This window comes from Neolamprologus brichardi, chromosome 9 (assembly GCF_056152115.1).
Source record: "Neolamprologus brichardi isolate AB-2024 chromosome 9, ASM5615211v1, whole genome shotgun sequence".
Lineage (NCBI taxonomy): Eukaryota > Metazoa > Chordata > Actinopteri > Cichliformes > Cichlidae > Neolamprologus > Neolamprologus brichardi.
In genome coordinates, this window is record NC_142112.1 from 36,459,593 (window position 1) to 36,483,128 (window position 23,536).

A 23,536-nucleotide genomic window follows, 5' to 3' on the forward strand; every position below is an offset into this window, starting at 1 on the left:
TCTGGGAACTAATTAGATTTTACAGTGCAGAGACATTGTGACAAAATATACGTGTAAATGTGTGAAATTAGCTACTTTCATTGTATATGTTGATTACATTTATTAAACCAAGCAGAATAAGTTCCATGTTGAAAAAAATACTTTGAAATAATTTTAAATATAATATTCAATTTTGAAACGGATCACTCCGACCTGAAACATATCAGGAGGGTTAAAGGAGAATCACTTTCCCTTGTTTCCCCTTGTGCTTTGTACGCTATGATATGGTAAACACCATATTACAACATGTCAACATGTATCCACTCATCTAATAAATAAATGAAATTATTTATAGATTCATAAAAAAAAGTACACGAAGATTGTTTTGATATTTTACTTATGCATACAGTTAGGTTTGTTACTGTTTCACTGACCCACGTTCAACAAAAACATGGGTAATTCAATAAATACAAAGTTCAAGGTTCTGGCAGAGAGAGTAACATTTCGAGATAAAAAAATAAGAAGGACAAATTATATTAGAGTGGCAGATTTAGGCTGAACAGAAATATAAAAAACAGAAATGTAAAAGTTTTTTAAGCGGCTGTTTGGTGAGAAAACTGAGCGCTAACAGTTTACTTGGAATATCTCTCAGTGAGCACCACCGTGTGTCTCAGGAACTTTACCTGACAGGCTGAACTGAGGGCGTCAGGGGCAACGGACCCTGGGCTCTGCGTCATCACGCAGTGGGCGGAGCTGCGTGCCACCGCGGAAGCCACCCCGTCATCAGCCTGTCTTTCTCTCCTCAAGAGAAAACTTTGATTCTTCTTCTTTTCTCTCCCTTTTTTCAGCCCACCCGCTTCGTTTGGACCCTCGAGGCCTCGGCTCTGTCATCCCGGTCAAAATGCTCTCACAGAGGTTAGTGACGTAAAACAAAGCTCGTGCACAGCTTTCTCTGCGGCGTCCGCGCTGTTAACAAGTGACGTACGTGTAGCGAGGGACGCGAAGCAGCGATAAACAGCGATTTGTGATGGTCCTTTCTCTGTTATGACTTCAGTGGTGTGTAAATGAAGGGTGACTCGTTAACCAGGCCCACAGAGGGCGGGGGTCTGTTTCCACGCAGGGCGTGTCTGCAGGAAATAAAGACAGAGAGCAAATCAGGAGGCCTCACACAGGATAAACACCAAAGTTAAGTTATGACAGCTACACAGGCTAGTTCAGAAACCTCTACGCAGTTTACACTCCTATAAGGTCAAAATGACCACTACGAAGTGTTTCACATGCACAATACACACATAATAATAATAAAAACAGAAATGTTTGATTTTAAAAAGACGCTAGTTCTTCTTTTCATCCTCCTCTGTCACTCTTTGCATGTCCTCCTTCACCACATCCATGAACTTCCTCTAACTTCCTCTTTTCCATCCTTTCTCCCCATCTTTGTCCAAACGCTCATCCTGAGCTGTGTCTCTAATTACTAATCATAACTAATCCCATTCATCCGGCTCACTCCCAGTGAGAATCTGAGCATCTTCAACTCCTCTTTCCATCGTGTTTTGTCAGCACCAGTCTCAGAACCACAGATCATAACAGGTCTCACTACCATTTTACAAACCTTCCCTTTTGTGACTCTCATCTTCACCTTCATCCTGCCTTCTTCTTCTTCAGCTCTAAGGTTGCTGTCTGTTACACGACTTGAGTGTAACACGAAGAGTAAAAAACAGTGAGACTTCCTAGTTATAAATACAGTGGGAAATTAGTTAAAAGATTAGAATTAAGTTAAAGATGTAAAATCTGTAAGAAGACGACTGAGAAAGACCAACAATATAAGTAAGACTTCAGAGAATGTTTTAAAAGATACTGATGAAGAAAGCTGAAGGCCCTCAGGCAGGTCCTTCGACAGCTGAGCGGCACAGATGAAACCAAACAGAGATTCGGGGTTTCTTCTACACCAGGGGTGTCCAACTCCAGGCCTCGAGGGCCAGTGTCCTGCAGGTTTTAGATGTGCCCCTCATCCAGCTGATTTAAATGGCTAAAGGAAAGTTCTCCAGAGGCCTGGTAATGAACTAATCATGTGATTCAGGTGTGCTGACCCAGGGTGAGATCTAAAACCTGCAGGACACTGGCCCTCGAGGCCTGGAGTTGGACACCCCTGTTCTACACAGAGGAACTTTAGGTTAGGTCAGAGTCAAAGAAAGAATCAGTATTGTTATCAAGTTATTTTTAAATTCCTTTGTCAGAAGAGTTGTGAACCTTTTGTTATGTCAGTCATTGATGCATTGTTAAAAATAATGGATAGATTGTTGCTAATCCAGGTAACACAGACTCACAGGACAGTTATCTCACATGATAACTGTCCTGTGACCCAATCTAACAATAATTAAGATAACTGAATGTACTCTTATTTTTAAAATTGTATTTTAATCTCATAGAGATTACATTTTAAAAAAAGATGTTCAGAAAGTGGACATGCAGTAATGAGCTATAAATGTGACTAAGCTGCAGAGAGTCACGCTCCTCTCATGGGGGGGCGGTAACAGTCTGTCTGATCAGCTGTTCGGGATCTAAACTCACACGCCCGGCCTGAAATAGAGCAGGCTGGTGTGTGTGCCTGTAACAGGACTTGGTCATTTCAGAAGTTTTTCTGTGTCGTCATCGTCCTCGCTTCAGGTTTCTGCTGCTGCGATCGGCCGCGTCCTTCACGAGGAGGTCGTTCTGCACGGGAGGAGCGTTGCAGCAGGGCAAGCAGGGAAAGGCACCTGACATGATCGAGGGTAAGAAAGCAAACGCACTTCCTGTTTCACATCACCTGATTGAACAGCAAGAACACAGCAGGGCAAAGAGTGAAGTAACACATGTCAAATCAGAGCTATGATGGAGGAGTTTACATACATGAAGCTAATATCAACACAATGCAAATGTCATGTAATATGAGGATTATCACATCTATGATGAGTTCCTGTTGCCACCAGGTGGCGTTATGCCAGTTTAGAGGTCTCCACACTCTTAGCTGACGTTAGTGGCAGATTAGATATTTATACATCTGAGTTAAAGTAAATTCTTGTGTTGTGGTGAAACATCGACATCTACGATGACACAACAAACCTTCAATGTGAACTCAAAAGTTTCACAATTCTGCATTTGGGAGGTTTTTACATTGAAGTCACCAAAGTTTATTATTTTTATGGCTCAATACACTTAAATTTAATGACCTAGCTGAGCTTAAAATTATATTGTGAACAGAGCAGGACAACATGTATTAGGCCCAAGTATTCAGAGTTTGTTTCAAGTTTGTTTCAAGTCTATTCTATTCTATTCTGTTCTATTGTAAATCAATAGAGTAACATTTAGGAATAAGTGCGCAGAGGAAAGTAAAAGCTGTTTGTAACCACAAAGGTTCACACAATTATGTAAAAATGAAAATCTGCCTCAAGGCCTGGAAAACCTTTAAAGATAAAAAGCTTCAGTTTCTTTCAGGTTTTCTCAGAGAAGCTTTGTTGTGCATCCTGGGATGTTGGCTTTGTGTACCTGGTTTCATAGGCTACGTTCACACTGCAGGTGAAAGCGCATCAAATCCGATTTTCTTGACCCTATGCGACCCATATCTGATCATGGGGTGACAGTGTGAACGGCACAAATCAGATATTTTCAAATCCGATCTGGGTCACTTTCGTATGTGGTACTGAATCTGATACATATCCGATGTTTCAGAAAGCTGCTGTTTGATGGTCAAGTCGCATTAAATCCGTCTTTTACGTCACCGACACAAGACAGACGCCAATTATCAGCGCCCAATAAGACATCGTGAACGCTTCCTGGCCATCCAGTGAAACTGCTGGGAAGACAACGTTGGAGAAACGTGAACATTTTATTTGTTCTGTATAATCTGCAGATTCTGACAGAAATCTGCAACTATCCTTTGAAGCAGCGCTCCTCTAAAACAGCAATAAGGATCATTATTAGGTTATTTACATTATTATGTAAATAACAAAATAACTTAAAGCAAAAATTGGGAAACGTAAAGTCCGAAGTCTCTATATTAAGGTCCATCAGTCAAACAATACTGTTGCTCTGGGTCTAAACAGAGCGCGTTGTGTGTGACGTCTTCTTTTGCGCATGCGGCCGCTTTGAGCGTTCACACTAGAGCGCGTTTGCTGTCGCATTTTATTTGTAGTGTGAACGAGCAGACAAAAAAATCGGAATAGAGCATCAAGACCTGCAGAGTGAACGTAGCCATAAAGGTTGATGAGAGATAGTGCTGCGACGGCATGAATATTTTCACTGGTTTTCAAGCATGTTAAGTGTAATGTACTTGTGTAAATGATAACAATAAACAAAGCAAGGCCCTAAATAGGACCTGCTGTATCCTTAGTGGAACCAAGTCTCTGCTGTATTCAGGACAGAAGAGTTTTCACTTTGTACATTTGAGTTTATTCTGGTCTCCTCATGCGTCCGTCGTCCTCTGAGCCCTGTGTGTTTAATCCTTTGTGTTTCTCCACAGGAAATCCACAGTTTCATGTGTCAAATGGTGCGTGTTGGTAAACCAAGATGAATCACAACTATCTGAACTGATGAGCTTATTAATTATCTTCTAATTTACTCTAATTACATTTTAACTCCTCCCTGCATGTTTCCCCAACACTGTCTGCTAACTGAAGTTTCAGCTTCTGCTGTTCAGCCTTTTCATAGAGCTGCATTTTACGTTCAAAGACGTCTCCTCTGGCAGAAACAAACCTTCCTGTAGCAGGAAATCTCTCGTCTTCTTCCCTCTGTGGCACTCAGTTTCAGTTGTATGTTTTCTTGCTGTTCAGACGTTGCTGAGCTGCAAGTCTCAGATCACATTGTAAATAAATGTGCTATATTTAATGGCAGCCTCCAAACTCCAGTGTTCAGATCTTTCACACATCTGATTCGTCTTCTGTTTTCAGTGCGAAACAGGCTGAGAGAAATCGTGGGAGCTTCCACAAACTGGAGGTAACTGGCATGACTCACAGTTCAAAATCATCTTTATTTACCTCATGCTGTCTGAAATGAGCTGTTTTAGCTCCTCCCCCTTTAAGCCACCGAAGGCTTAATGCCTTAGATGAATATATTATTGTCATCCTCTCTCTGTGACATCATACAGACCCAACAGTAGAAAAAAACTGTCAAAAACATGTTTTTACACACAGACTGACCTCATTTTACAAACGTTGTGGTTCATATAAACATCAGCTGTTGTAACAGTGTATATATGATAGAAAGTAAGAAAATATAATAGATTTACTTTAAATCTTAGTATGGATCAATTTCTGGTGAAACAAATCTGTTTGTGACTCTCTGCCTGTAGAAGAATCGGCAGCTGGTCTCCTTAAACATCACAGCATCCTTAATAATTTCTCAGCAAATGTTAAAAGCCGCCATCGAGTCAGCAGCCTTTGAATGCAGTAATAAATTGTGCTTTGATTGTTACGTTTTGGCAAGATTATCAAAAAAGATATTTTTGGTCATTTTGCTGTCACAGAGTTACTTTTGAGTAGTTTGTTCATTTGCTTTGTGAAAACCTGTCTGACTGGACACTTGAGATTTAGGTTTGTTCTGTTGTTACCTTCGGTCGTTCAGCTTTGTCAGACAGCTTTAGTCCTGTTAGAGGTTCCACAGGGTTCTGCTCTCGGACCCCAGATATTTTATATTTACGTGCCAACACTCAGTTGAATAATTATTAAAAAAATCCTCAGCATCAGATGTTATTTCATTGCAGATGACACACATATATATTAGGGGTGCAAAGATACACAAAATTCACGGTTCGGTTCGATACAAAAAAAATGTTCATGCCTTTTTAATTTGTCATTTATTAAAATTATAAATATATATTTTAACTCAAAAGTACAGTTTTTAAATTTAATGTTGCTGAAACAACAAAGTAATAAAAATAAAGAAATCTATCTGATCAAGGAATCACTCATCTTTGGAAAAGAGAGTTTATTACAGAGAAATGGCTCTTTCCAAAATAAAAGCTCTACTATACGCTTCTTCTGGGCTATATTCTCAGCAGCATATTAAACATATCAGGTCCCCATAAGGAGAATCATGTGCTAACGGCTGTCTAAATGACTCGGGTAAAGCTTGTAGCATGCGTGCTTGTTGTTTTTGTCTGCTTCCACTTGTCTTTGCACTAGGATGATGTCGGAGTAAATGTGCAGTCATATTCGTTGTGTTCCCACTAGTGCTGTCAGCGTTAATCTCGTTAAAATGACGTTAACGCCACACCACGGCAAATCTCCGTTAACGAGCTACCGCGGATCGCCCCGTGCGCGGGGCTGGACGGCCAACAGTTAACAAGCTAACTGCGCTAACACACTAGTTCCCACCAATGTAATTGAGCATTGCGTGGCACATCCAACATACTGTTTTACTTTAGTCCATGACGCGCTTACCTTCAGGGTCATACGTCACATGAAAACCAAAATAGTTCCAAACGCCAGATCTGAATGAGGGTGGGGGAGGTTCAATTTGCCATGTTGCAACAAGCTTAGCTTCTGTCTCGCTAGCTTGCGCTGCGCTCAGTGAATCTGCGTTCGACTACTCTGCCTAGGCTGCACTGTCGAGCGCAGATCCACTGATCGCTCAACACAGACAGCATCGTCAGAAGAAAAGTTGATCAAATAAATTAAAAATTTGTATTGTTTGATACATATGCGTACCGAACCGAAAGCACTGTATCGAACAGTTCAATATCGATGCGAGTATCGTTGCACCCCTAATATATATGACTCCCATGTTGTTCCTCTCTCGTCTCATGTTACTCCTGTAATTTTATCAGTCTGTTAAATCTGCTGTAGAATCGTCTTTTTTCTGGTAAAGACACTTTGGAGAAAAAAGGCCGGTCATTTTTATCTGGAGGAATTTTGAGAAAAAAAGTAAATAATGTGTTCATTTCCTGTCTGTTAGATTACTGCTGTTCACTTTTCAGTACACCATTGTTAAAGCTTTTAGCTTCCACACACCTAAATCAACCCTCACCTTCAGTATTTCTGACTGAAGTCCTAAAAATAAAGCTGACTGAGCTTATTTATCAGCAGTTAGATGACACACTTTTGCTGTTACTGTAATTACAGGACTTTTTATTGCTTTTTTTGCTTAATAAATATTATAAAAGATAAATCTAAAAAAAACAGTAATCAATAATAATAATACCAATGAAATATATTTACATGAACAAATCCAGGGAGTCTATTTTTAACATGTTATATTTAGTGACGCGGTCTCGCTCTCGTCTGCAGCGACCATCAGCAGGCCATGGCGGAGCGTGTCTCACTGTCATCCATGTTGGCCAAATCTCAGAACGAACTTCCTGCCAAGAGGATGAAGGACAGCTACCTGGAGGTCCACCTGCCCCTGGGCTCTGAGCCACAGCTCAGGGAGAAGTATCTGACCTTCCACAACACCGTCAGGTAAACACACAGAAAGAGACAGTGAAGTGAGTGAACCAACAATACGTTTACCATGAAAGGAAAATCAAAGAGCTACATCACAGTCTGATAAATCCATGTCTCCGCCGTGTGAATGGTGACGGGTTCAGTTACATTCTTTGTAATGGATAAGCAAGAACCTCCAGAGCCAAAAGCTGCACTTCCCCTAATGGCCACTGGAGGCAGGCTCCAAAAGGCCCCTGTGTTAAAGTGTCTGTTTACAGTAGAAACAAACTTGTTTACAGCATGCTGCAAAAACGTCATAGCTACTGTACTGACTGCTTTTATGACTCGCCTGTTTAAATGCTAGAAATTGAACCCTGTGTTTGTGCGCAGTCATCACAGCAGCCTGCTCTCTGAGTAAATGTGGTCCAGTACGTCTGTGCTTCAGTTTTGACCTTCTAACTGTTTTCTGTCTCATTTCAGGTTTGGAAGAATCCTGGAGGACTTGGACAGTTTAGCAGGTACGCAGCAGATTAGATGATGAGGAACTTCACTCATTCAAGCACTAATTACACAGTTAGGTTCATTTAAACTTGGGCGCTGAAATATGGACAGGAAGTGTAGACTCTCAGCTTTTATTTGAGGGTATCCCCATTCAAACTGGATGAAATTGTTACAGGAGTGTTAAAATCTACAGTTCGGTACATCCTGTGAAAGAAAGAAAGCACTGCTGAACTCAGCAACGCCAAAAGACCTGGACGTCCAGCCATCGAAGTGAACGATACTCTCCAGGAGGTCTACCAAATCTACCATAAAGAGAAGCGGGTGTGAAAGTAAATACTCAGGGTTCACTGCAAAGCGAAAGCCGGTCATAATCCTCAAGAATAGGGAGGCTAGATTGGGCTGGACGGGACAGAAGGGGCCGAATCAATGCTGATGTGTTCAGAGATGAACTGTCTGCTCAAACCCAGCTGAACGCAGTCAAACCGATTGGGCGGCGTTTCATAATACAGATGGACAATGACCCCAAACATATAGCTAAAGAAACCCACTCCTGAATGGACCAGTCAGTCGCCTGATCTTAACAGATCATGTATTTCAGTTGTTGAAGATTAAGCTTTGGACAGAAAGACCCACAAACCAACCTGGCAGAGCATCAACCAGGAGGAAACCAGCATCTGATGATGTCCATGAGCTCAACACTTCAGGCTGTGATCACCAGCACAGGGTTTTCAACTAAGTGTTAGAAATTAACGTTTTGTTTTGAGTTATTTAACTTGAAAGGATTTATCCCACTGAATTAAAGCTGAAAGTCTGCATGTGGGTCATTTCAAATTCACTGTGGTAATGTAGAGAATCAAAGTTAGAAAAAGGTTTTCTCTGTCCAAATATTTATGGACCTAACTGTAATGTCTCCTCTTCTTTCTTCCTCAGTCCTCATCTCTTACTCTCACACCTACAACTCTGAACTAAAGAGGTCTCCTCTGTCTATTGTCACCGCCCTGGTGGACAAAATCGGTAAGACTCTCTCAGGTACAGGGTACAATAAACCACTTTGGTTTGTTTACCACTAATATCTGTGTGTGTGTGCTTGGTCAGACATGAGGCAGCACGTCATCTACCCCGACTGCGACATCAAGTTCACAGGTCATGTGACGTGGGTGGGGAAGTCGTCCATTGAAGCCAAGATCCACATGTCACAGGTGGGCGCGCCTAACCTGCTTACTCGACCATATGCAATATATACAAAGAGAGTAATTCAACGAAGAGTCTTAACCCTGTTTATGCTTGCTGGTGGTGTAAATTAAAACCACGTTTGTCTCTCCTGCAGTACCGTGACGGAGCGTACGCCTCCGTTCTGGATGCTACATTCGTCATGGTGGCCCGAGACCCAGGAAACAAGAGGTATTACTGTACAGTGCCAGTGCTTTTATTTTGAAAAAACAAGAGTTTAGAGAATCCCAATTCTAGATCCTGACATAGTTGTGATCAACAGAACCAAAAGTCATTTCATTTGCCTACGAAACACAGTTTGGGGGTTAATAGGATCAGAGTTACCCTGAAAGTAGCGTTATAGCTTCAATGTTGCAGAGGCTGTTAGTGACACAGATCTGATCGACTCTCTGAGTATCTTACCTCACAGAGATTTCAGAGTTATGATTAATAACGATGAGGGGCTCTCTGCCCAGTCCAGCACTGTAATCTGGATTCTGTCCTCTGCTCGTGTGCTGCCTCAGGAGATTTTGCATTATTACATTTGTTTGTTTTGGCTCTCTGCATTGAGAAAGTGTTTTCATCGAGGACTAATTATGTGCACGGAAATCATTTTATTTCTCATTTCCTGTGCAGATTTATTTTTGCAGAGCTTTGCTTCTCAGTCCTAAAAGTGGCGCGGTAAACTCCTGGATGTGTTTCTCTCATACTTCTTTAATACTCTGTGTTTCTGCTTCTTTTCCCTTTTCAGGGCAGCGTTTGTAAATCCACTGACGCCTGAAGGACCCGAGGAAGAACGACTCTTGCAGGAAGGCGAAGGTGAGAGCCGATGAAACAATCGCAGCTTTTACGACGAGCTTAGTCTTTGCGCGCTGATCTTTACGCTCGCTCTCCTCCAGCTAACAAATCCCGGCGCGTGGAGCTGAGCACTGCGTCGCTGCTGAAGGTCGCTCCCACACAAGACGAGAGGACGGTCGTTCACGGCCTTTTCCTCAACACCCTGGACACCAAGTACGACTGAAACATCACAGGATATTATGAGGATGTTGTATTTGCTTCATATATTTAGATGCACTCTGTTAAATCTCTGTGGATGTTTCTGCTTTTGCAGCACGGTCAGTTTCCGCAGCAGAATTCTGCCCCCAAACTCAGTGTGGATGGAAGATGCCAAACTGAAAGGACTGGAGATCTGCCATCCTCAGGTGAGGATTTCTACACTGAGGTTCATTTTAGGCTGTGAATATATGCAAGGTGTGATTGAAAAGCCAGTTCATCTTCTCGTGCTACTCTAACTTGAATTCAGCCTTTTAAGTCTTCCCTGAGATTTAACTGGAGCCTCTGGAGCTGTTTGTACCAAAGACAATCTGAGTCCACTCGATGTGCTGCTCTGTCATAGCCGGAGACTCGACTCCACAATGTTCCTCCACATGAAAGACGGCTTATTTTGATCAACAGAAGTTTGAAGTTTATGGAGAAAATAAAGAGCGTAAAGTGCAAAGCTGAACTCAGGAACACGACTTTTAAGGATTCATGCAGGAAGCTGTGTTGACCAGAGGAGACGGTCTTGAAGGGGAGATTCCTAAAGCTTTTTGTAATCACACCTTGTATATATATGAACTCTTTACTTGGATATTTCCTTGAGTTGTGTTTCCTTTTTTCCTAAATACCAGCAGCTACGTTTACATGGGGAAAATGGATCTTTTGTGGTTTCCAGTTTCATGGTTTCCTAAATTATTTCAGCTGGAAAACGTAAAAAACCTGTTTCTGTGTTTGCGTTGACCAGGAGAGGAACATCTTTAACAGGATATTTGGAGGTTTTCTGATGAGGAAAGCTTACGAGCTCGGCTGGGCCAACGCCTGCTCCTACGGGTGAGAGATTTAGACTAAGGGTGACTTTAAAGGGTTAAAGAAACGTTAAAGAATAACTGCTGTAAATGTCGTTGCTCCTTGCCGTGTGTTGCAGGGGTTGTCGGCCGAGTCTGGTGGCTGTCGATGATATCCTCTTCCAGAAACCTGTGGAGATTGGATCTTTGCTGATGCTCTCATCGCAGGTCAGAGCGTCTTCTTTATAGGTGGACTACCTGTATGGCTTTCAGAGTTAGTTAGAGGCCAGCCAATGGAAAAGAATGGAGGAGTTAGATTAAAAAAGTGAAATATTTCACTTGGAGCTGATGGAGACAAAAATGGAGCTAAAGTAAAGTGATTGTCCTTTAAGTAAGAATGTAAGAGGATGTTTTATTTGCTAACTTTTTACACCTACAGCACTTTTTGTAAAAAATGATATCATAGGAACTAGATGGTTTTTTTTACATGTGTTTTTCAGACTGAGATTAGACCAAGAATGAAGATGTTTTGAACTGAATTATTGGAGGTCACCTCTACTGCTCCATATTGGACTTTGCTAGAGAAGTTTTGGATGATTCAAAGTTCAAAATAATCCTGATTTTTCTGATATTTCTTATCACTGTTATGCTGATGATATTCAGTTGTACGTTTCTTTTATGCCCGAGGATTTATCTAAGCTTCGTCTGAATGATTGCTTAGATTTGATCAAACGTTGGATGGCTGCAAATTTCCTCCAACTCAACGATGGGAAAACCGAAGTCCTTGTATGCGCCCCTGATAGATTTCTATCTCAGAGTGAAAGCCCTCGGTCCTCTCTCATTCTGTGTTAAAACCTCTATCAGGAATTTAGGCGTCACCATTGACGCGACTCTCACATTAGATGGCCTTGTGAAATCTCTGGTTCGGTCTTGTTTTTATCATTTAAGAAATGTGGCTAAGCTAAGCCCGGTTTTATCTCGCTCTGAATTGGAGATTGCTATACATGCCTTTATTTCGTCACGCTTGGATTATTGTAATTCGCTGTTTATGTGTCTAAGAAAAAAAGTTCTCTGGATCGTCTGCAGGTTGTGTAAAATGCTGCAGCTTTTGACAAAATCCTCCAAGTACTCACATGTGACAACGTTGTTATCTCAGTTACACTGGCTTCCTGTTAAAGTCCATTTTAAGATCCTGATCTTGATCTTTGATCTGCTACAGCCTGATGTCCCAGCAGGTCTTTGAGGTCATCTGATTGGGGCTTACTTGCTTTAAAAAATACTAAGAGGAGGACTAAGGGTTTTTTTTTTCTTCAAAGATTTATTTATTGCTTTTCCAACAACATTTTAACCAACAGGAAGAGAGAGTTGGAGGACTAAGGGTGACAGAGCTTTGGCCACTGTGGCCCGAGACTGTGGAACTCTCTCCCCCAAACATTAAGAACTGTGGACTCAGCAGCTGTTTTTAAAAAAACAACTCAAAACTCACCTTTTTAAAACTGCTTTTGGTTAATTTTTTGCCTTATTTTCTCTTTTTAAATCTTTTTTATGACTTATAATCTTATGTGCAGCACTTTGTGATTCTGTCTTGAAAGGTGCTATACAAATAAAAATTATTTATTTATTTACACCTTGGAGCAGCCTCTCAGTTAACCCTGTCTCTAAAACTGGCCTTTTTAGCCCCGCCTCCTTTAATCGAACTTTCCTCTGATTGGCTAAACAAGAATTAAGCGACACGTTTCTCTGTCCACCTTTAACATGAGCATCCACCGCTGGAACAGGAGACACGAGACAAAAAATAAGGAAAATAAATACATGAACAGGATCAATGAGGTTTTTATGTCTTTTTTGTGCTTCGGCTGTTTGTGTCTTTGTTTTTCAGGTGTGTTACACTCAGGGGACGTACATCCAGGTCAGAGTTCACAGCGAGGTGTTCGACCCGCTCACCCGACAGCACAACACCACCAACATCTTCCACTTCACCTTCACTTCAGACCGCGATGTCCCCAACGTCATGCCCAAGACTTATGGAGGTGAGCCGGTGCAGACAGGAAACAGTTAAAAAATAAATCTGATTTATATACGTGTCAGTAAGTTCCTTTCAAAATAAATCAAATAAACTTCCATGTTCAGTGCCGAAAGAAATCAACTATTAAAAAGGTTGTTAGATGTTAATTTAGCTGCTGGTTGTTATGATCACGCGTTCGTCGATCGGCACTTCTCGCTTTGCCTCACTCTTTTCTACTGAAACATTTACTGTGTCACGTTTTAAAAACTAGGAATAGTAGCTGTTTTAGCAGCGTTTTCAGCTTTTTTTCAGGTTTCCATGACAACCTGTTGCAATTTTATTACTCACTGGGCGCAGCGTATGCTGGCAGGTTAATCTACAGGTGACCCATGATGTTAGCTCCTCACAGCCACTGAATAACAGCCGAACTTTAAAAACTGCACATAGAGTTAAAAATGCTGCTGAGTTTCACATCAGATGAAACACCTGCTCATCCTACAAGCAGGTGAAACTGCTTTCAGAGTAAACATGATGTTTATCCTCTGACTTCTGTATTCAAAGATCAAACTGAAAGGAAGGAGAACAGCTGTGTGTACTGATGTGGATGTTTTGTGCGTCTGACAGAGTCGATGCTGTACCTGGACGGAAAGAGACACTTTGACCAAACCGTGGCGTGCTGAGACGTCAAACTCACGACCTGCTGAAGCCTTTCAGCATCCAAATGCCGAGCTCCAAGTGTTTCAGTGTTGATGAGAATAATGAATGAATGTGGTTCTGACATGTTTTATATCACGGTTTCTGAATTTTGAACAGCCCACACAGGCTGTTTGAATCTTGTTGCTTCAGTCGATCTGGAGGTTTACAAATTGGTGTGTTTGTGCACTACAGCAGAAGATGCTTTTTCCCAACATGTTTCTCTATTTTATACTCTTATCATTTTTCCCAGTTGTACGAGTCAGTGTTACAGCCTCTCAACTGTAGAAAATGAGGTAAACACTCCAGCCCTTCTCATCATAACCTCATTCACTTCCGACTCCTCGGTGTTACGATACAGCATGTTACATTTTTTATATCTCACTGTTGCTTACACGAACAAACAGCTTTTTTTTTTACACTTTATTCTGATGCTGCTGCAAAAAGAACAAGGGTGTCAATTATCTGGCCTTAACTGGTGTATTTACTCGAATGCAATAAAAAACTTTTATTTATCTCGGTGTTACAGTTGTTCCTCTGTGTTTGTTTTTATCTCATTCTGCAAAGCTGACGCTCGATCACTGGTTAATTTTTCCACGTAAATATGAGAAACCAGCAGCTTTGCCTTGTTAACACACAGCAGCGCTTCTTATTCTGACATCTTGGTTTGCAGTAAATAATGGTTGTGACAATGGCCTGATGTATATTACTTACCAACATTTCGGTAAAGATAACCACACCACACAACAAATGCTAGCTTTTTGATGACTTTTATTTTCTGTGATGATGATCTATGATCTATAAAGTGCACAGCTAAGGAAACCTCAGAACAGGGTCAAAGCAAGAAAAATAACCACATTTTTGGCTTTCAAAATAATCTGTTATTAAAAAATAATTTCCCAAACAAAAAAAATAAAATAATGAACTATTTATTTAATCTATCGTTGAGTGGAGGCTACAGGTCGAGCCAAAGTTTAAAATTAATTACTAACGTTTAACTTGTTAAAATAAATGACAATGATTAGCGATTAAGCGTAATAGTGGGGTGTAAACATGCCTCTAGTTACCGTCTAGCTATAAATACCGAGCGGAACCAATGTTGTGTGGGACTGTGGGAGTCGGCGCCGTTTTCTGCTCGGACACTAACACGGAGCATCCTTCGTTAATCCTCTCCGGGCTCCGGTCGTCTCCGTGTGTGTAGCATGAAAACCATGTTAGCCATTATCTCTAACGCACTGTGCAGGATGACCGGCAGGAATGCGGTGAGTTTTCGGGGGTTGGTGTGGACACGGAGGCCACGTTGTGTGCCGGGGCCGGTCCGCGCTAACCATTAGCTCGCCAAGGCGAGTTTAGCTTGGAGGGGGGCTGACCTTGTTAGCGGCAGCTAACATTAGCACTGGTGGCTGGTTTGAGTTCTTATTTGCAGTTTGCATGTTGTGGTGAAAGAATGGGTTATTCATGCTCTCGTGTGATTGGCTGACTGGACGGAAGCATGCATGAATGCAGTGACATGGCTACAGCCGGGGTGCTAGCTCTTTACCTCTCTCTAACCCTGAATATGTTATGCCTCTGGTGGTCTGCCTTCCTCACACAGCACGGAGAGCTTGTACTGCCACGCAGGCGCTGATGTGATCAATACCGACCAGCATGGGCGCTTAAACGCGGAAGGCGGGAGGACGAAATATTAGGAACATATTTGAAATGTAGTATAGGAGCTTCTGTGAGTGCATCGTGCAAATGTAAACCTCTCAATTTGCACTCAGGTGTGCTACCTCCATTGTTTGTCTCTAAAACGTTTATGAGCACGTTTTGAGAAAGTAGACACAGTTACATGCTTTAAAATTTTATATATATATATATATATATATATATATATATATATATATATATATATATATATATATATATATATATATATATATATATATATATATATAATGGGCTAAATTACTATGGCTTCATAGTACACTTCTTTTAGTTTCCCATGCTCAAATATAAACTTTTAGATGACATGAGATGTAAACAGGATGCTAGACTTCCTTCATGGTTCAAAATCAGGCCAATCAACAGATGCTGGGTCAGTTTAAAACACATCAGCGCCTCCCTGTGGGTCAGTAGGACTGGCAGCAGCATGTCGAGTGTTTGTTGTGGTGCATCATTTACAGAAGCTTCCTGCAGGCACTGCTTTACTAATCATATCATCCAGAATGAGATGAAGAAAAAGCTGAAAATGCCTCAGTTGAGTCTCACGCTTGCCTGTGGGAATCCTGTTCCCCTTTCCGCTGGCGCTCACTCCTACCCTCCGGCCTCCCTGCTGTTTTTATTCACACACAAACTCACTCAAAGACTCCCCATTCATTTTTCGCTTCTCTCCCTCTCCCTCCTCTCCCACCTCTCCCCGTCGCCTGAACCCTAGGGAGCCCAAACAGTGTCTGAGGTAAGCAGCTGCTGATGTTTGTCTGCAGGCTCCGTCCTGCTGTGGTGGTGGTGGTTCCCAGGGAGCTAACTGAAGCGCAGCTAAAAGAATCGCTGTAGCGTTTGCAATGATTCTCCTCATTGGTGTGGAGTGTTTGTAGTTCTTTAGTCTTTAAGTTTTTTTCATTTAACACGTTCATTCCACATTTGTTTGCTGTTTATTTCCTAAAACATTAATTTCACACTGGTACAACATTAAGCTGAATTTTCAGCACCTAAATAAACAGGTATCACTTCCCCCAGATTTGGGTAGCTGTGAATCAACTTTGAGTTATTAGAAAAACCCCAAAAATGATCTTAAACCTGCCAAAATAACAAATGTCAGGGTTCATTTATCATTAATGTTGTTTTTGTTAATAACATTAAATTAATAATAAAATAAAAATCAATCTTGAAATGATAAAATTAAAATGACTTGTAAGAACACTAATGCATCAATTAAATGAAGAGAGAAAATGAGTAAAATTATAAACAAAGTAATACTTGATAATGTTCATTTAAAAAGGCAAAATAACATATTTTAAAATCAGTTTCATAAAATGTTCTTATTTGTTCTTAAGCTGCAAAGATTCATTAACAATGATTAAAAAACAGCTATAAAGCCTCTAATCTACATAAATGCTTTGCTGGTGCTGAAGTGATTAATCTGGGATTACAGATGTTGTGCTTGTGTGAAATACGAGGTGTTGTGTGAACACGTTGGGCTGGTTTCAGTCTGTCCCCCTCTGTGTGTCTCATCTTTTTAGACTCCACCTGTCATGTCTGTCTCTGTCTAGCTACAGCTCCTCTCTCACCTGTAGAGCTCCACTGGGCGTGCTCTGTGCTCTGGTCTGATTGGTTGGCTCCTTTTGTTCCCCAGCTACTGACTGACCTGTCAGAGTTTGTTGATCTAACGTCGCCGGCGGCGCCCGCCTCTGCACAGACCCAGCGGCTTCCACCTAAACCGCCTCCAACAGCAGTCAGTACTAGAGCAGCGTCTGCGCTGTTAGTTAGCGGCTGTGCTGACAGACCAGTAAGGACTCGTGAAGCTTCCTCCATGTCTGCTGCCTGCTCACTAACAGGGCCGGGGAACCTAACCAGAGCTGCTGCATGGACGGATATGTATGACTTAAGAACGAATGACCCTATATGCACCAACATGTCTCGTTAATGCTGCACTCAGAGCAGTGCAAAGCAGGGAGATAGCTGCTTCTTATTTTAAACATGGTTACGTTTCCAGAATTTCATAACTGGTGCATTCCCAGTCAAAATGATTCCATAAATTGTGGGAAGTGTGTTTTCCTTTGTTTTCAAATGGCTCTGGGACCCTTGGGTAACGGTTTTATTAGGGGTGCAACGATACTCTTATCGATATTGAACCGTTCGATACAGTGCTTTCGGTTTGGTACGCATATGTATGAACAATACAACATTTTTAATTTATTTTATCAACTTTCCTTCTGACGATGCTGTCTGTGTTGAGCGTTCAGTGGATCTGCGCTCGACAGTGCAGCCTAGGCGGAGTAGTCGAACGCAGAGTCACTGAGCGCAGGACAAGCTAGCAGACAGAAGCTAAGCTCGTTGCAACATGGCAAATTGAACCTCCCCCACCCTCATTCAGATCTGGCGTTTGGAGCTATTTTGGTTTTCATGTGACGTGTGACCCTGAAGGTAAGCGCGTCATGGACTAAAGTAAAACAGTATGTCGGATGTGCCACGCAATGCTCAATTACATGGGTGGGAACTAGTGCGTTAGCGCAGTTAGCTCGTTAACGTGTTGGCTGTCCAGCCCCACGCACGGGGCGATCCGCGGTAGCTCGTTAACGGAGATTTGCCGTGTTGTGGCGTTAACGTCATTTCAACGAGATTATCGCTGACAGCACTAGTGGGAACACAACGAATATGACTGCACATTTACTCCGACATCATCCTAGTGCAAAGACTAGTGGAAGCAGACAAAAACAACAAGCACGCATGCTACAAACTTTACCCGAGTCATTTAGACAGCCGTTAGCACATGATTCTCCTCATGGGGACCTGATATGTTTAATATGCTGCTGAGAATATAGCCCAGAAGAAGCGTATAGTAAAGCTTTTATTTTGGAAAGAGACATTTCTCTGTAATAAACTCTCTTTTCCAAAGATGAGGGATTCCTCGATCAGATCGATTTAATATTACTTTGTTGTTTCAGCAACATTAAATTTAAAAACTCGACTTTTGAGTTAAAATATATATTTATAATTTTAATAAATGACAAATTAAAAAGGCATGAACATTTTTTTTTGTATCGATAAAAAATCAAACCGTGACACCAAAGTATCGAACCGTGAATTTTGTGTATCGTTGCACCCCTAGGTTTTTTGGGTTAATTGTCAAACAAGGGCTTCTACTAACTCCTCCTGATCTATAAATCTGTCCCATATCTCTGATTATAAAAGTCAGAAAATTACCTAGAAAACTTAAATCAATTACAGCTCTTGGCAAGGTAGAAACTGACACTTTCATCATTACAATGATCAATTTATCAGAACTGTTTTTCTTTCTCTTGGTCTTTCAGTGTTAAATCCTACTTGCACATTATACTTTCATGAGCTAAAATGATCCCACACTGGCGCTGCTCGTCGGGCCCGTCCACATCAGGTCTGCTGTGTGCAAACTGTGGAACAGCACTGCAGCCGGTTAATGACTTCTATCAGAGTGTCCCTCGCAGGTCTGGTCGCTATGAGAGATTACTAAATTGATATTAAAACCACAAGGAAAGAAATTTAGCATTTGGACAGTTCTGCCAATTTTTTTTTCGTGGGCAACCTCACCAAAATATTTCACCTGTTCATTCACCTGAAGAGGTGAGCGTGCACGTTAACATGACTGATCTGTGGACAGTAAAAGCAGCAATGGTTATGTGCAAGTCTGCAGCTTGCAGGGTCATAGAAATGCCTCTAAGGGTTTTATTGAAGAACTAAATTACCTTAATAAATTAAGAGGAGTCTCTCAGACTGTTAAAGGGTCTGTTCAGTAAAAACCACAGTGCATTATTGGACTGGGTTTGTTCTCCCTCCCTGTTACTGACCTCCACAGTGTCACAGAGTAATCTGGTTAGTGTGTGTGTACCACCTGATCCCACTAACCCCGCCTCGCTCCTCCCCCTGCTCTGACGAGGAGGGCAGCCATCGCGCTGCTCAGTGTGGAAGACCTGTGACCGCTTTAAGTCGTGTTGTGATGCTGCAGTGATGGAAACACAGTTTCAGTTGGTTGTGTTTGTGTTCCAGGGAGCCAGAGTTGTTGTCTCCCGCTCCTTCGCTGACTTCACACCCCAGGCGACCTTTGACATCAAGGTGAGCACAAATGAGAATCACTAATAGCAATTGCAGACTGAAGGAAGGATTTTTACCCCCATAAAACTGCAATCAGTTAAACATCTTAGTCGATACTGAATGTAGCTCAGATGAAACTTATCAGGGTTGATGCACAAACTGTCCTTTCAGATAAAATATCATGGCTATATTTGTAAAGTTGATTCTGCTGTCAAACTCTGAATCACATCAGCAATAGTTTCAGTGTCACGATCATCAGCACGAGTCCACTCAGGGATCTGCAGGAGGCTCAGCACTGATGGATTCAGCAGTAAATTAATAAATGTGCTCATCTTTGGTTCAGGTCTGGATTTGTGTAGTTTATTAAAACTTCACTCAATTGTGGACCAGAAATGTAAAATCTTTGGTTTGGTCTTCTTCTCCAGTTTGTGGTGTTTTTGTTTTTGGTGTAGAAATGCGACCTGCACCGCCTGGAGGAGGGCCCCCCGGTGAAGGCAGAGCTGACGAGGGAGCAGGGCCTGCAGTATTACCGCACCATGCAGACGGTGAGGCGCATGGAGCTCAAAGCTGACCAGCTCTACAAGCAGAAGATCATCAGAGGCTTCTGTCACCTGTACGACGGACAGGTATCAGCGCCTGCAGGCCAGGAACACGACTCATTTATATTGCAGCCAAAGCTCAGTGCGTGCAAGAACATTTAGACAAAACCCAAACAAACATCAGTGTGAGTGTGGTGAGATGCAGAACATGTGGTTTCTCCTGCAGGAAGCGTGTGCTGCAGGCATCGAGGCCGCCATCAACCCCTCGGACCACCTGATCACTGCGTACCGCGCCCACGGGTACACGTACACCCGCGGCGTCTCTGTTAAAGAGATCCTCGCCGAGCTCACGGGTGAGAGCGAGAGGAAGGTCTTACAGTCTGAACATGTGCACGTCTGAAGTGGAGCTTAGTCTCATCTTCACTTTTATTTGTGCTCCTCAGGTCGTAGAGGGGGCGTGGCCAAAGGGAAAGGGGGCTCGATGCACATGTACGCGCCACATTTCTATGGAGGCAACGGCATCGTGGGCGCACAGGTGAGCACGTTTAAAAAGCCCCTCACACCTGCACGGCTCCATAGTTAAACACTCATTACAGGTTCAGTAACTCGCCTGTGAACTGTGCAGGTACCTTTGGGAGCCGGCATCGCTCTCGCCTGCCAGTACCAAGGCAACAACCAGGTGTGCGTTACGCTCTATGGAGACGGAGCAGCCAATCAGGTGAGATTTAAAAACAATTAATAAATAAATATGTCCTTGTAGGTTGGAGTTGGAATAAGGAAAGGGTGATCTCACCCTCACTCTTTTATCCATTTAAGAAATATCACTAAACTCATGTCTGTCTCAAAGTGAGCTGGAGAGGCTGCTGCAGTTCTGCGTTGTTTACGTGGTTCAGCTGTGCTTTTAATACCTCTGTAAAGCACTTTGACTCCTCTCTGATCCAATCAGGGCCAGCTCTTTGAGTCTTACAACATGGCCGCTCTGTGGAAGCTGCCGTGCATCTTCATCTGCGAGAACAACAAGTACGGCATGGGGACATCAGTGGAGAGAGCTGCAGCCAGCACCGACTACTACAAGAGGGGAGACTTCATACCTGGACTCAGAGTGAGACACTAACACATTAGAGCTGCAGGGCGGGGTTAAACATGGCGGGTAAATGTGCCGGTCCTGGGCAGCGGCTGCAGTGTGTCTGATGACTGTAGACTGCCGCTGCCCGTTTGGACCCAGACTATAACAGGAAGAGGCTGAGAGTCTGTCCTGGCAGTTGCAGGTGTGAGCATGCATACAGCTGTCTGATGCTCATGTATGATACTGCGCACAAACACACTGGAACGCAGGGGTCGCCGCAGGGGTCGCCGCAGGGGTCGCCGCAGGGGTCGCCGCAGGGGTCGCTTCTCTGTGCGTAGAGGTGTGCCAATGGTCAGGTTTCTCTCTGCTCTCCTGCAGGTGGATGGGATGGATGTCCTGTGCGTCAGAGAGGCCGCACAGTTTGCTGCAGATCACTGCAGAGCTGGAAAGGTGAGGGTTTAGATTTTTAAAAAATACATAAATTTTAAAAACAACCTCTGTGCTGCACTCAGTTATTCATACATGTGAAGGTAGAAGTCCATGGACACCCACGGGCTTTAATTTTGAAGGGTTCTCGTGGTGCAGAGTTTCCTGTAGGATCTCTAAAAGGCTCTAATGTTTCAGAGCATCGATGTGAAGCAGCACTTTGTGTTTCAGGGTCCCATCATAATGGAGCTGCAGACCTACCGTTACCATGGACACAGCATGAGTGACCCAGGTGTCAGGTGAGTTACCTTTCTAAGTCTGGGTTTACCGGACCCTGGGGGAGTTGTGATTTTTCTGAGTAATTTGGTTTGACCTCCTGCAGCTACCGTACCCGCGAGGAGATTCAGGAGGTCCGCAGTAAGAGCGACCCCATCTCCATGCTGAAGGAGCGCATGCTCAGCCACAACATGGCGTCCGTAGAGGAGTTCAAGGTGAGAACGTCCAGACGGCAGTGATACATCCACAGCTTCAAACCGGTTTAAATGTTGGCAGCTGCAGGGATTACAGCACCTGATTTCTCTCCCGTCAGGAAATCGACATCGAGATCCGTAAGCAGGTGGAGGAGGCGACTCAGTTCGCCACCTCGGACCCGGAGCCGCCGCTGGAAGAGTTATGCAACCACATCTTCTCCAACAACCCGCTGCTGGAGGTGCGCGGGACAAACCCCTGGTCCAAGCTCAAGTCTGTCAGCTAGACTCAGACCACACACTCAACCTTTGTCCCTCACACATTCAGCACCTTCCTTTAGGACTTTGAGGTTTTTCCTTGAAACCTGTCAGTGTTATTTATTTATAGTTTACTGTATGACTGAGATATTATTCGTGGTGGAGCCAGAGGTGTTGGACAGGACAAACATGCTGCACTGTAAACGCACAAATCCCAACATCTGACATGGAAACGTGTCCGTTAGAAACCCTCTCCATGTTTATCCTGCATTTTAAACCCTTAGGAGATTTTTAAATGTTCCAAGCTTGTGTAGATATTCCCTCAGAAGTGTGACTTTAAACTTGGGAAATGCAAATGTGATGGATCGTTCTGGTGGTAAATGTGTTTTTAATGAGGAGTCGCAGCCGAAGCTTCATTCCAGAGCAGTCCTCATCTGAAGCAGGTTCAGTGTCCAGGATAAGGACACAATATCAGTGTATGTGACCATAAAATGGCTCTAAAAATGTGTTTAGAAGCTGAGGATGAAAGCAAGACTTTAGTCTCTAAATGCTTTAGAGCCTCTCACTATCTGCACACTGAGGTCTGCAGGATCTTTTAGGAATGGGGTTTTGTTTTGTTATTTTTCATAGATCTGGTTGGTTTTTCCAACCAAACAGTAAAATGACCTTTTCTGCCCCTTTTTAAAAGATGAATAAATAAAAATAGTAATCGAGCTGCTTGACTCGACTACTAACGAGACAAACATCTGGACTTGTGTGGGGAAACTGAAGCTGGCAGCTGGATGCACTACATTTGAGACTTTCTGGGCACTTTATGAATTTAAAGGAGTCTGTTATAAGATCTTTCCTGTGTGTTCTTTAAAGTTTACTGTATCTGAGCCTGTACAGATATAAAGCTTTATTTACCTGTCTGAATGGTGGAAACTGAACGTTGTGAAATAAAACAACTTTAAAGCAAAGTGGAAACGTGTTTGAATCATATTTTATTTGCTCAGCTGTCAAATGTGGTCACAAAGTAATGCTTCAAATATGACTCAAAGGTTGATCAAACTAAAGGAAATCCATGAGCTGTGTTCAGTAGTTCCATCCTCAACCACTAGATGTCACTATCAGGCTGAAAAACCGCTCAAAACTAAACATTTATTTATTTTTTTCATTTTAATTAGAGTAAAATTCTCCCCCGGCTTTATGCTGGTTTATTGTCAGCTTCATAATATAAAAATGAACATGTCTGGACTTTTTATTCCTTCTATTGTCGCTTTATTAAAGCTTTATGAACGAAATTCATGCTCGACTCCGACAAACATTAAATGCTGTAAATTTAAACCACTGAAAAGTTGTCACAAAAGAAAACGGAATAAATGACAAAAGTATTCAAAACTGGATTTTGTAGCGACGCACAGC

The 23,536-nt window shown here is 42.5% G+C and overlaps 2 protein-coding genes across 5 annotated transcripts; both read left to right on the plus strand.

The window, feature by feature from the left end:
* The first annotated feature begins 735 nt into the window (after nucleotides 1-735).
* On the plus strand, nucleotides 736-14,130 carry acot9.1 (acyl-CoA thioesterase 9, tandem duplicate 1). The gene is made up of 16 exons (XM_087846547.1): nucleotides 736-894; nucleotides 2,647-2,750; nucleotides 4,478-4,504; nucleotides 4,905-4,950; nucleotides 7,242-7,412; nucleotides 7,857-7,894; nucleotides 8,808-8,891; nucleotides 8,973-9,076; nucleotides 9,205-9,278; nucleotides 9,838-9,905; nucleotides 9,986-10,097; nucleotides 10,198-10,288; nucleotides 10,870-10,955; nucleotides 11,050-11,137; nucleotides 12,789-12,939; nucleotides 13,539-14,130. The coding sequence occupies exons 1-16, from the start codon at nucleotides 881-883 to the stop codon at nucleotides 13,592-13,594; spliced, it is 1,314 nt and encodes a 437-aa protein (XP_087702673.1). The 5' UTR covers nucleotides 736-880; the 3' UTR covers nucleotides 13,595-14,130.
* Nucleotides 14,131-14,727: 597 nt separating this feature from the next.
* On the plus strand, nucleotides 14,728-23,091 carry pdha1b (pyruvate dehydrogenase E1 subunit alpha 1b). 4 transcript variants are annotated; one of them, XM_087846528.1, is made up of 13 exons: nucleotides 14,728-14,869; nucleotides 16,024-16,044; nucleotides 16,942-17,094; nucleotides 19,332-19,397; nucleotides 19,829-20,002; nucleotides 20,142-20,268; nucleotides 20,359-20,450; nucleotides 20,541-20,633; nucleotides 20,862-21,017; nucleotides 21,360-21,431; nucleotides 21,639-21,706; nucleotides 21,790-21,898; nucleotides 21,997-23,091. In XM_087846528.1, the coding sequence occupies exons 1-13, from the start codon at nucleotides 14,810-14,812 to the stop codon at nucleotides 22,159-22,161; spliced, it is 1,356 nt and encodes a 451-aa protein (XP_087702654.1). In that variant the 5' UTR covers nucleotides 14,728-14,809; the 3' UTR covers nucleotides 22,162-23,091. The 4 variants fall into 4 exon arrangements, with proteins under 4 accessions (XP_087702654.1, XP_087702655.1, XP_087702657.1 ...); XM_087846529.1 differs by lacking the exon at nucleotides 16,942-17,094; XM_087846531.1 differs by lacking the exons at nucleotides 16,024-16,044; nucleotides 16,942-17,094.
* Nucleotides 23,092-23,536: the final 445 nt, after the last annotated feature.